The sequence below is a fragment of the Oculina patagonica genome, chromosome 14, assembly GCF_052425735.1.
Source record: "Oculina patagonica isolate OP01 chromosome 14, crgOcupat, whole genome shotgun sequence".
Classification (NCBI taxonomy): domain Eukaryota; kingdom Metazoa; phylum Cnidaria; class Anthozoa; order Scleractinia; family Oculinidae; genus Oculina; species Oculina patagonica.
Genome location: NC_135771.1, coordinates 3,629,672 through 3,643,569, shown reverse-complemented (window position 1 = coordinate 3,643,569; position 13,898 = coordinate 3,629,672). Strand labels below are relative to the sequence as shown.

The following is a 13,898-nucleotide window of genomic DNA, read 5'->3' as shown; positions in this document are numbered from 1 at the left end:
CGTGACATTTCATGGTTGACTAGTTCCATCCGAAATTAAATATTTTTCTTATATGCTAATGCTGGCCAAATTTAATAGCCGTAATGCATGTTTAAGTCAGACGTGCTTGTTTCACCACCAAGCCTCGCTTTCGAAATGAAAGCTTGCAAATTTTATCACGAACGAATTCCCTAAGCAGCAAAGATAAAAGGAATACCCACGTGAAAACTGCATGAAGATGGCAGAACTTTAAGAATAATTCGTGTAAACGAGGCTTGGTGGTGAATTTTGAGCATATGACGTTATCACGCATTAAGGCTGGTTCTCATATGATCGCCCCGATCGTCTCTGTCGCTTCTGTCGTTTGCAAAGTCTGAGGTGATTGGAGCAAGCAAACTTTTTGAAGCGACAGAAGCGACAGAGACGATCGGGACGATCATATGAGAACCAGGCTTTAGGCCTATTCCCACGATCCTGATCCGTGAAACAAAAAATCTTTTAAATCAGCATCCAGTGTTGTCTTGAATTACCGTTTAAAGATTGAATAACCAGCTCCGAAAATGGAATATTGGAGCAAATAATTAAATCAAATTTGAGAAAAACACTAGACCTGTGTTTTGCTGAATGGGAATTCCCCGGAGAATCAATTTAGCAATGACGTAACCCTTGCAAGTCAGGGCATGTTTGTCTCAGTGGTTTTCCATCAGATTTCAGAAATCCTATAGATGACACAGTTCCAAAAATAAATAACGCTAAAACGTCGAACGTTTCACACTTAACATGCTAAGTTTAGACCAGAGGATTTGTTTGTGGCAGATTCAAACCTTTCAGAGCATTGCGTGATTCTTGCCGATCAGTGCCTTGTGAAAGTAAAAATTTGCTAACGCCAGCACATTCCAGGACACAAACGTAATGTAAATAAATGTAAATTCTTGCCCGCTAAAGCGTATCTTTTTAAAGCGTAAAATTTTAGTATTTTCTTCGATTCAAACGCTTCAAAATACTTCACACTGAATTTTGTAAGTAAAGAAGAATGGCTTCGCAAAGATTTGAAAGGTAGCTGATAATAGCTTTGAAAAATTACGTGACTCGAGGTCTAGCCGATCGAAAGTGAAACTTGTCATGTCAGCACATTCTTTTACACCAACGTAATGGTATTTATTCACAGATTCTGGCCCGCTGAAATATATTCTTCTCTCGACGCATAGAAATTTAGAATTTTCTTTGAATAAAACGCTTCAAAATTGTATATTTCACACTAAACATTTTTTGTAAAGACAAAAAATAAGAAAATTTATCCATTTGTTACTGATTTGTAGCTTCTAAACATCGCGTGACATTAAGCATGACCGAGTGGAGGTTTGGGACAGGTCACCGACAAAACGAAAAATAATAATAAACCCCGTGCAGAGCAAGAACTGCGCAGCGCAGTTAATAAGTAAACCTTGTGGTATGAAGACTTGTAAAGGAAGAGTTGCTCGTGTGACTGAAATTCGGTAATCTCCAGAAGGGACCCTCACTCTTATGACAAATTCAAGCGCACATTAGAACCCCTAAAGTACCCGGCGGTATGAGGGCACGGGGGGGGGGGTGGGGGGGGGGGAGTTGGGTATAAATGCCATTATCCAAGCCCACATTTTGCACAAATTCCATTTCTCAGCCTACTGTTTTCCCAAATACTAGTCCCAGTTCCATTGTTTTTGTCTGCGATGACCAGTCCCACAGTTAAAAAAAAAACATTGGAACAGGGCCCTGGCACTTAGTTATCAGAGGGTTTCGCTGAAGTGAGAAAAGGGAACTTATCATCTCGGTAAATTGTATTAATTTTTATTTGTATCGAAAAGTAACTTATAGATATACGAAAAGTAGCAAGAACTCATAATAAATGACTGCTGTGGAAGATTAGTTTAATTAATTTATTATATTTCACAGACTCCGTTCGAAATATATGAGAAAACAAATGGTAGGAATTTCCCAGTTAGTGCTTCAAACCACTTTTTAACGCTAAAAATATAAGGGGTACCCCCTTAAAAGTAAAACAAGGGCCTGGGTCTACCCATAAGGCCCTGGTGCCTAGGTCCCGCGGATCCATGATCCTTCGCTGGCTTTTTTTCCTTGTGCTTCAAACCCTACGGTAAGTATTTGCCCTTTATCTTGTATTTTTGCTAATTTTTTACCTTTTCAGGCTATTCCTCTGTGTTTTTGGCACAGCAGGTTTCTTTTTAGCGATATTTTGTCGCTCTTCAGATATATTGCATCGCTGAAGATATCCATTTGGCAACACAAAGTCGCATAGAAGGACTCGTTGCTGGTCGCCATCTTCCCGCCGAAACTGTTTCGGCGTCTGCCTGAAATACGTGATGAATGGTCCTGCCAAACGACGCAAAGACCTTTTACGTAGAAGACGATGATACTCTTCAGGAGATTCTTCTCTCGCTCGAGAGTCTTTACGAGCGAATAGATTCGCTGCGAACAAGTTCAGTCTGATGATCTGTCGATTATGGCTAATGACTCGTCAGGATAGAAGTTCAGCGAACCTTTGGCGACCGATAAGTCATTTGGACTTCTGCTGCGCCCGTTCGGGCACCTGTGGAGCCTATTTAGGCACCCATAGAGCCTATTCAGGCACCAACATTGCCTATTGAGGCACCAATATTGCTTATTCAGGAACCAATATCGCCTATTTAGGCACCAATATTGCCTATTGAGGCACCAATAGAGCCCATTGAGGCACCAATATTGCCTATTCAGGAACCAATATTGCCTATTCAGGCACCAATATTGCCTATTCAGGAACCAATATCGCCTATTCAGGCACCAATATTGCCTATTGAGGCACCAATATTGCCTATTCAGGCACCAATATTGCCTATTCAGGCAGCAATATTGCCTATTCAGGCACCAATATCGCCTATTCAGGCACCAATATTACCTATTCAGGCACCAATATTGCCTATTCAGGCACCAATATTGCCTATGAATTCAGGAACCAATATCGCCTATTCAGGCACCAATATTACCTATTGAGGCACCAATAGAGCCCATTGAGGCACCAATATTGCCTATTCAGGCACCTGTAGAGCCTATTTTAGGCACTCGTCGAGCTTATTAAGGAACAAACCGAGTCTGATAGACATCTAAAGAAGCTGGGAACTCAATGCAGTCTTATAATGATAGCACTCGTAGAGACCATTTAGAAACAAACAGAGTCTGATAAGACATATCTGACGAAGCTGCAAACTTAAGTACAGTATTACAGTGATGATAATGGTCTGTTCGACTCACTTCCAAGTCAACCTCCTGGAAACCATTATCCTCTTTCCCCAAATTTGTGGATACTAACTTTTGCAAATATATATTATTATATATAAGCAATATCTTCTTATTCTGGAAGATTGGGAACTCCTCAAGTGGATGCACTATCTGCTCCCAAAACTTGATCAGCAATTGTCAAATCAAGTTTCCCTTTGAATGAGATATTCTGTCCAAGAAAGGGACAAGGTCCAATGTTCATTGTTTGCCTTGACTTCTAGAATGCCACTGGCCCCATGTATGGTGCCCCTGGTGTATGATTGAGGTCCAACTTATGTGATAATTAACCATGCTGCAAGCTTTACCTGCTGGCAGAGCAAATGCTTTTCTGTCTATTTTGAGACATCAGACAGATAAATAGAAACTTAATTTTACCACAGTAAATTTGTTCAAAATTACAACTATGGCTCTTTCTGTTCTCTGCAAACAGAGTGTTTCTTGCAGCCTGAACCAGGTCGTAACCCTTGCAGAGCTACCAGAATTAGCGTTGACGACGGTCAAAAGGTGAAGTCAATTAGACTCGCACAGTACAATTACTCCTAGCGCCTTGTGACTTAAAAATCGCCCCAAAACCGTACCGTGTATTCTCCACATCATTGCGGGTTCTCAGAAATGAGCCTTCGGTTTTTAATATACCATCCCTATATGTCTCCACCTTTACCCGCGTATCGGGTCAGGAGGCTCTTGTATTATTCCAGCACTTCATAGGTTACCACGAAAAGGATCTTTATGAAAGATTTCCCTTTTCACGACACGATTTTTTTCACGGAAGCTCGTTTTCCTGGTACCAAAAACCTAGGACCCATGTGTCTAGTGATAGACCCGATCAAATGAAGTTCATTGTACCGAACCTTTCCAGACGGAAAACATCAGTTGCTTAAAAGCGTCGCTTTTACTAGGAGTTTTTATGTCAAGTACATTTTTAAGGACTCGTTCATTTCAGTTCTCGTTACGAGTTTTTCTCAAAATTGACTATTTTTTCGTACGGGAATATGTTCCGGTTCAAGACCCGCCCATTCGGCCTGTGTTTGGCCCTACAGAATTGATTAAGCCTCTTTCAACTTTCTTCAAGTGAAAGTCTATTCAAGTCCTTATAAACCTTTGACTTCGGCAACTAAGGAAGTCGTCAAAACACTCTGAAGTGGCTCTCCACCAGTCCTTTAAGGTTAACAAGTAACCTTGGAAAATCATTCATATTTCAACATCGGTGCTTACCCACTTACTGGGTTTCATAATTGTTTTCAATGTTAGTGATTTTACCATTCCGTCAGGAAAAAGCAGCAAGATTCTACACTGTTCTCACTGTCTGCTTCGCGGAATATCACATCGCGAAGCCCATGGCTATCAAATCTTATCGTTCTGATTTTACTAGCCATTTGGCAAATGCCTGTATATTTCCCGCCTTTTACGTTCCGTTCCTAATAAAAGCCTACAAGTGAACCTGGCGAATACCCATATGTTTATTTGTTTGTTTGTCAGATCGACATTAAACTCAGAGACTTAAGACAGTATCCTGTCGCATTTATTTCACGTTTAGAAGCAGATGATTGCAGATCATGAAATAAGAAAATCGCTTAAAGGGTTTTCCATAACCTCAAAGTTTACATAAGTTTACATTACATGGTGTAATGTAAATTGATTATTATAAATGCATTTTTGGCGTAAAAAACTTTCCTTCATAGCGAAATGTGGACAGTTTTGCAGTGCCAAATTAAATGGAATGCGTGAAGTCCTTGTTTTTAAGCGACTTGAGTAATTCAATTAGTTGCTATTATTTTATACCACTTCAAGCATATTTTCATTCAGTTTTTATTTTAAAGCTTGGGCTTTTTAATTATTAAAAAAAAACAGAAGTTTTAACTAAACAAACTTCTCCTTCGAGAAAACGACTGATCTGCTATGAAAGCAAGAGGGAAGTCTGGGTCCACAATTATCCAAATAAGTCGTTTTACATAATAATAATTATTTATTTTGGTGTATGTCACGTATACCAAGTTTATTGGAACCCGTCTATTTTTTGCCAAGCAAGGGATTACGGTATCACACCGGCAAATGTTACGTTCTTGAACATAACACAAGTGTATCTGTAGCCTATCTAAACTGCCGTTATAACTTACTACACTGCGGCCTCACTTGCCGCGGCAGACGTCGGTAAATCCAGAAAAATCCGCCCGCGCCGCGTCTGTCGGAGTTCCTAGGCGAAATCGCCTTGAGCAAAACCGCGGCAAATGGGTGTATGTTTTCGGGCGGTAGTACACACGTTATTCATTGTTATAAAAAGCTACTATAGCCCCTAACACTTTAAGTTCACCCAGCCAGGAAGTTGTTCTCCCTGAGTTTACATTTATCTCTGACCTCAACTCTCCTAACGGAGTTTTTTGCGGTGTCTTCTTACTCGCTATATGTTATATTATGCTTAGAAAATCTGATATTTTAGGCTCGATTCAGACAAACCTACAGAAGCATTTTTTTGCCCGTCTTTGACCAAGGCAAAAAGCTTTCTCCCAAATAATGTCTTCAACGATATTTAGTTATTTTATCTTTTTAGGAACATACATTCTGTCAACCGTTTAGTTGTTAATTTCAATTAGACTGCCCCACAAACCGTTATAACGCATTGTGGGCTGGCTAGAAAATTTTTTATGTGTGCAGCAGGAATAGACAGTCATATTTTAAAGCTATGCTAGTGTGTGTTGCTTCTACAATAGCAGCCGCCAGTAAATTTCTCACACTTACTTTTTGCATTAGATGACCTATTGGTCTTGTGCTTAAACTGCATTCAGCACATTTTACTGTTATCCCATGTTTAATTTAAACCTTGCTATGGAGGTTTTTTCCTCAAGGTAGATGAAACAGCCGTTCTACACTGACATCGAGGTTTTTCCTCTCATTTAAGTTTACTTGGAAACTGGCTGTGTTATGATTTTTTAATTGCTTATACAAGTGGCGTTAAAAACTACCATTTGTTTTCTCATATATTTCGAACGGAGTCTGTGAAATATAATGAGAATTATACTAGGGCCGCCAAGCGGCCTGAAGTAATAATTCGGATTATATAAACAGACGAAGTGAGAAATATATGAGGTTCCCACCCTTCACCCTTCCCTGGTGTATTTATAGGGTGTTGCTTTGCCTGTCTATTTCACGGCGTCAAAAAGCCAGCGAAGGATCATGGATCCGCGTGACCTAGGCACCAGGGCCTTATGGGTAGACCCAGGCCCTTGTTTTACTTTTAAGGGGGTACCCCTTATATTTTTAGCGTTAAAAAGTGGTTTGAAGCACTAACTGGGAAATTCCTACCATTTGTTTTCTCATATATTTCTCACTTCGTCTGTTTATATAATCCGAATTATTACTTCAGGCCGCTTGGCGGCCCTAGTATAATTCTCATTATACACCCATGTGAAACTTTATACAACAGGAAATTTATCATCTGAACATCACACGATCTCATTGACATGCGTAGCATCTCGTCGTCATAAAAAAGACAAAAAAACTATTTACAATAAGTACAGCCTGAAGTTAACGGTTTAAACAAGAGTACAAACGTCTAGACTAGAAAATAACGTTCACTGTTTTTCTAATGATCTCATTCCATTAAAATGTCTTTTTCTTTCCGCCGAATTTGACCAAAGAAACGTGTTGAGCTCGTACTCAAGTCCACGGCGACAACAGCGTCGAAACATTTTGCCATGCACCACTTTCTACTTTAGAACTGTTCTTAGGCAGAAGGGTGACTATTCAACGGGTGCCCAGTTCAGCCATATCATGAATTCCCAGAAGGAAAGCTTTCCATTGTTGTGTCTGTTCATCTTTGCAAAGGCTTTGTCCATATCTAGGTGATGGTAACCGAGATATTTCATCATCAACTCGAACTGCGCCCTGTCCAAAGTCCCGCTGTTATCCGTGTCAAATGTTTTGAAATATTCATACGCCATGCAGACTCGCTCAAACTTACAGTGGTCGTCCAATCGTTGGAATCTTTCCTCGCTTCGTAGCCAGTCCTTAAACTCTTCATAAGAGACACCTTGGTCGCCATCTTTGTCCAGGAGAAAAAAGTAAATTTCCGACTGCTGAAAGTCCAGACCTAACGCCTCCTCCAGGAAAGATTTCATCTCTCTTTCGTCGAGCTTTCCGTCTCTTTTTGTATCGTATTTGTCAAAAAGACTGTGGATTGCGATCGATGGGACGTTGCGATCGAAATAACTTTTAAAACCACCAGTGCCAGCCATCGTTAAATTCGATAAAATCGATTCTCTTTTTCGAGACTTGTGTTAAGGTACTGTTTGTTCAAGTTGAGTTCAGCTTCGTCTATGTGCAACAGTGGATAGTGCTTCCTTTTTATAGCGATGGTTCGGAAACAAATTGCTAAAAGGGGAATAAAATTTCTCAATTCTCGGAAACAAATTAATTTGTCACGCGTTTGACACGATCACAAATAAACGTCTGGGTCTTGTGACCTTCACGCTACTTCCGGGGAGGGGAAGGGGATTTCAGCTCTGGGATGTTTTTAAAATTGCTTTTGGGCCAAACAATGCTGAGTTTAGCTGGTGAAGATATCGAGTGTCTGTGTTTATTTTGGCATATTGTAAAACATGGAGTGGAGTGGATTTGTAAAACATGGACTGGATTTGTAAAAGGTGGATTTGTAAAACATGGATTTGTAAAACATGGAGTTGTAAAACATGGATTTGTAAAACATGGAGTTGTAAAACATGGAGTTGTAAAACATGGAGTTGTAAAACATGGAGTTGTAAAACATGGATTTGTAAAACATGGAGTTGTAAAACATGGATTTGTAAAACATGGAGTTGTAAAACATGGAGTTGTAAAAGGTGGATATTTCTCTCTCAATTCATTCTCAGTTAAATGTGACCCTCCATACGTTTCCAAAGGGTTTCAAACCTCCCGAAATCGGGTTTCAAAAGGGTTTCTAAGTGACCTCAAATCCCCCCAAAAACGCTTTTGTTGATAATCCGTGTTTTCCCATGGAGGGTCACAAATCGTCCCAGCAGTAACTCTAACAACTTAAATGCTGAATTTCTGTATTCCTGAATTTATATTAATCTACATTACTCAATTATCATGCATTTTCGTAAGAAATCGTACTTTTCACATCAACTTCTATTATAACAGTCTTTGGTCATTTGGTGAGAAAGGGGAATCTCTAAAGAGAATTTTAAAACGAGACTTCGATTACCGAACTCCTGTTTGTTTACCTTATTATAGTAATATACAATAACTTCTGACAATAATATTGAGCTGAACCTTTCGACATCTGATGTATCACACAGACGCACAAGGCACGGAGGAGTCAAGTTTGTCCGCACTTGAAAATTTCTACCGTGCAAAACGACCTTCTAAGCGTACGTGGTCCAGCGCGGGCGACGATAAATTTCGCCCCAGTTGACCATTGTCAGAATACGATAACAAAAGACGATCTGTAAAAAGATATCGCATGACGGTGCTGAATCACGTACGCTGAAGGTCGTTTTGCACGGTGAAAATTTTTTAAAGTGGGGACAAACTTGACTCTTCTGTACCCTGTGACGTGATACTCGGATAAGTAAATTATGAATAAGTGTTCCATGAAATTCCTTTCTCTCGACTGTTTTGCTTAATGGTTTTGGCTTCGCGTCGCGTCGCGGCGTCGGGGCGGTGTTACAGTTGCGTGACAGTTCGTTTTTTGACCTGACATTGCCAAGTTGTTAGATAGTTATCAGCTAACTATTACTTAATTGACGTGTTTTCATCGTGTCTGATTGGGTACCTTGAATGGCATCCCGGGCATGGTCAACTTAACTTCTTCTTCTTCTTCTTCTTCTTCTTAACTTTTAATTAAGAGAGACACATCCACCTTTTACAACTCCATGTTTTACAAATCCATGTTTTACAACTCCATGTTTTACAAATCCATTTTTTACAACTCCATGTTTACAGATCGTCTTTTGTTATCGTATTCTGACAATGGTCAACTGGGGCGAAATTTATCGTCGCCCGCGCTGGACCACGTACGCTTAGAAGGTCGTTTTGCACGGTAGAAATTTTCAAGTGCGGACAAACTTGACTCCTCCGTGCCTTGTGCGTCTGTGTGATACATCAGATGTCGAAAGGTTCAGCTCAATATTATTGTCAGAAGTTATTGTATATTACTATAATAAGGTAAACAAACAGGAGTTCGGTAATCGAAGTCTCGTTTTAAAATTCTCTTTAGAGATTCCCCTTTCTCACCAAATGACCAAAGACTGTTATAATAGAAGTTGATGTGAAAAGTACGATTTCTTACGAAAATGCATGATAATTGAGTAATGTAGATTAATATAAATTCAGGAATACAGAAATTCAGCATTTAAGTTGTTAGAGTTACTGCTGGGACGATTTGTGACCCTCCATGGGAAAACACGGATTATCAACAAAAGCGTTTTTGGGGGGATTTGAGGTCACTTAGAAACCCTTTTGAAACCCGATTTCGGGGGGTTTGAAACCCTTTGGAAACGTATGGAGGGTCACATTTAACTGAGAATGAATTGAGAGAGAAATATCCACCTTTTACAACTCCATGTTTTACAACTCCATGTTTTACAAATCCATGTTTTACAACTCCATGTTTTACAAATCCATGTTTTACAAATCCATGTTTTACAACTCCATGTTTTACAACTCCATGTTTTACAAATCCATGTTTTACAACTCCATGTTTTACAACTCCATGTTTTACAAATCCATGTTTTACAAATCCATGTTTTACAAATCCATGTTTTACAACTCCATGTTTTACAAATCCATGTTTTACAAATCCATGTTTTACAAACCACCTTTTACAAATCCATGTTTTACAAATCCAGTCCATGTTTTACAAATCCGATCCACTCCACTCCATGTTTTACAATATGCCGTCCACTCCACTCCATGTTTTACAATATGCCGTTTATTTTTCATCGGAAGTCAATATTCCTGGTGGGGTTTCTCAAAAATCGTGCAATAACAGAAGAACTAGCCTGCGTTGCAGACGTACAAAACCCCGGTTAGTTTTGTTCGTCTGCAACGCAGGCTACAGAAGAACCCGCGAACTTTCATTCAGTATTCGCTGATAACCTTTGGATAGTTTGAAGACTCGTACTACCCCTACCCTGCCCTTTGTTGTTCGTTTGTGCTTTAGACGTAACGTCATTTCCGCTGACGTAGACATGGGACAGTTCTTGCCTCAGGCGTAACAAAAGTGATAGCGATGAAAAATCGTTTTTAATACTTCCGTTTCAAAGCACAAACTGCAAACTGCGAAACCGTTAAATAATACACTTTTTAGCTGGTATTTCGTAAATACTGCTTTTCTATTAGGACTTCTTTGTTAAAATTATAAAAAGCGACGTGGAAATTTAGATAACTTGATGATCAAGACGACAGGCCAAAGCACGTTCAGCTTTCCTCGAAATTATACGTGTTAAACAAACAATAGTTAAGGCGAAGCGGAAACGATTATTCCTTGTTTAATATATCCGTCAATTGCAAGAAAAACAGGAAGAAGTTGCAGTTAATTGGCCTGGGGGTGGGCGTGAGGTTTTGGTCATTTCATGTGTCGTCACCAAAACATTATTTGGTTTATTCGGCGTCTTTTTCTCTGTTCACAAATTATAAAGGCTGACCGTGCTCGTACAGTAGAGCCCCGGTAACTCGAACTCGGATAACTTGTACAACCCCGCTAACTCGACTTGACTTACTTGACTTATGGCCAAAGCCCTAAGTGGGCATAGGGCCGGACATTCTTCTCCGCCATGCTGAACGGTCGCGGGCAGCCACTGCTGCCTGGTTCCACGAGCCAAAACCCAAAGCTGCTCTTTCTCTTTCTGCAGTTCTTCGCCAAGTCTCTCTCGGTCTGCCACGCCTTCGCCTTCTCTCTGGGGCCCATGTTAATGCTGTCTTGGGATGTTTGTTTGGATCCATTCTGAGGATGTGGCCAACGAACTTCCAGCGCCGCCGGAAGATTTGCTCGCTGATGGTGCTGATGTTAGCCCGGTTTCGAATCTCCTCGTTTGATATTTTCATAGGCCAATAGATCTTCATAATCCTTCTTAGACTTTTATGCAGAAATACGTCCAGCTTGGTCGCATCTCGTTTAGTCATACGCCAAGTTTCACATCCGTATAACAGGACAGATACAACATTGGACTTAAATATCTTTAATATCTTCTAACTCAAACTAACTTTCATTTCCCTTGAATTTAACCTCAGCACTTTTCAGTCATTTTTACTCGGTTAACTCGAACTCGGATAACTCGAAATTAAACCCCCCCTGACTCGAACTAAATTTTGTTTTCCTTGATCAAAATTTGGGTCAAATTTACCCCGATAACTCGAAATCTGGTATTTGCAACTTAAAACGGATGCCCATTGAAGTATCCCATTAGCTCTTCTTGTCGTGTAATCGGATTTAAACACTCAGTTAGTATTGTTCTTGTTTTTTATTCTTTTTTTTTAATGGGCGGGATAAATTTTTTATATTTTTAATAGCATATACTTAAGTTTATTTTAATTTTAGTCCTCTTTTTTATACATGAGCCTCTGGCTCGGACATTGAAGGAGACCTCGTCCCACGTATGGACAATAAAATTGCATTGTATTGTATTGTATTTTAATTAGAGCAACGAGCAGAATCAACTGCTCCTTTTAACAAGAAACAACTGTCTTTCACGGTATATTGCAGACTTTCGTTTCATCAAAGACCAAAAAACGTCAGTTATAAGCTCCTGCTTATATGCTCCCACTTATAAGCCCCTCTGATTGTAAGCCTATCTACCTGCTAACGAAAATCATGATGGATTATAACCCCCCCCCCCTCCCCCCCCCATTCAAATTTTCCAAATTGTGAAGTTACGGGGTTTTTCCTCGTGGGGACGGGAGATGGGAACTGGACTTTATCGGGCAAATGAACACAACTTGGGGGAAATTAACTCTGAGCAATACGCTTCGCTTACGGGAGTGCAGAAATCCGTCACTAATTTTTGGATACCAGAAATCTGCGGCAACTGGAATTCGGACAGACCCAGGCCTCTCACACAGAACTCAGTGATCTTCAACGCTTTATTAGTAGCTCGGAGTACAATGTAAATCAAAATGTAAATCGAAATAACAGTTTCAAGGTCATTGTTTTTATACCAACGGTTAGGTGATTTTTGCATCAGTTAAGTAAATAATGAACCTCAAATTAAACGTTAAACACGAGTTCGGGGTAACTAAAAATAGATCCGGTAACATTTACATTTCACTCGGCTTGTCTTAATTGTTTAAACGAAGGTTTTAGAAAGTTCGTTGGCAGTATGAGCTAAGAAATTCCTGGCCTTTCAGTAATTGTACTAACCTACTAACCATACACAAAAACAGTGGATCAGTAGTAGATATCATACCACCATAGGCGTACGGGCCGGGGGGGCAGGGGGGGCTGCAGCCCCCCCAAATTTTGGGCAACTCGGAGTTTTTGGGCAGCAATAGAAATTTGGGCAAAGCCAGTTTCTAAAGAAGTTTTTTTTCCAAAAGATAGATATTTTCTATTTTAACCTGAAGTCGGCGTGTTAAAGCCAGTTAAATTCACAAAATGTCAAGGAATTATTATAAAAAACACCATTCAGTGTTGTAATGACAGAAAATTTCCTCCAGAATTCCCTAAAATAGCGTTTTTAATGCTCTAAAAATTTAAAATTTTCCGGGGGAGCTTGTTATATGAACATCATCACACTAACAAACCAACCCCACATTTTGTGTACGTACAAGCAAACGTGTCGTGGCCTGATTTTACCCTAGGCCTACTCTGGGACCTAAAATCGCCCAAAGTCGCCCCAAATCGCCCGTAATTTTGGACAAAATAAGCTAAAGTCGCCTTAAGTCGCCCAAAGTTACGGCGACTTTGGGTCCCAGAGTAGGCCTTACCCGAGTACAACTTGGTATTTTGTTTTGTACTCGTGACTGGTAATAAACCCAATAATCACGAGCCAATAGGTCAATTAGTTTTGAAGAAAAATGATTATAATTAAAAAATAACAAAAAATGCGCCCGCCCGCTCTCTTTTTCACAGAAATCCGGACGAGAAACATTTGTTTTTTTTTTTACTTGGCCTAAATTATTTCTTGTCATTGCACTTATTAGCATTTAATGGGCATATTATTCCAACTCTTTAGTCAACAATGACATGGATCGTATCGTTGATATCTTCGGCCGTCGATATGGTAGAGACAGCTATTTCTTTTAACGTGTTTTATGAGCTCATATGATAGATTCTTGTGTAAGAATGTTTTACTTCATTTGTAAGCCTATGTTAGTGCATCGTATGACTCTCGTTCTTCTTGACTGTTTCGTAAAAATTTGGGCATTTTGCGAAAAATTTTTGGGCAAATGTCTCACCGCCCCCCCTGGCTAAAAATTGCCCGTACGCCTATGCATACCACTATAACAGTACAATCACTGGCGTCAGTTTTTACTGTGGGATTACATCGGTCTACATCATTCCTAGTAAAATCACGAGCTAAGTAGTTTTACTGAATTACAATTCAAAATCAGGCAATTTCCCCTTACACGATTTAAAATAAGCTAATTTCCCCCTAACGTTCTTTCTTTCT

General features: G+C 39.8%; 1 protein-coding gene across 1 annotated transcript; it reads right to left on the bottom strand.

Annotated features, from left to right (window-relative positions):
* Nucleotides 1–5,820: 5,820 nt before the first annotated feature.
* LOC144638311 (uncharacterized) lies at nt 5,821–7,698 on the bottom strand. The gene has a single exon (XM_078497542.1). It carries the CDS (start codon nt 7,521–7,523, stop codon nt 7,029–7,031), a length of 495 nt encoding a protein of 164 aa, XP_078353668.1. The 5' UTR covers nt 7,524–7,698; the 3' UTR covers nt 5,821–7,028.
* Nucleotides 7,699–13,898: the final 6,200 nt, after the last annotated feature.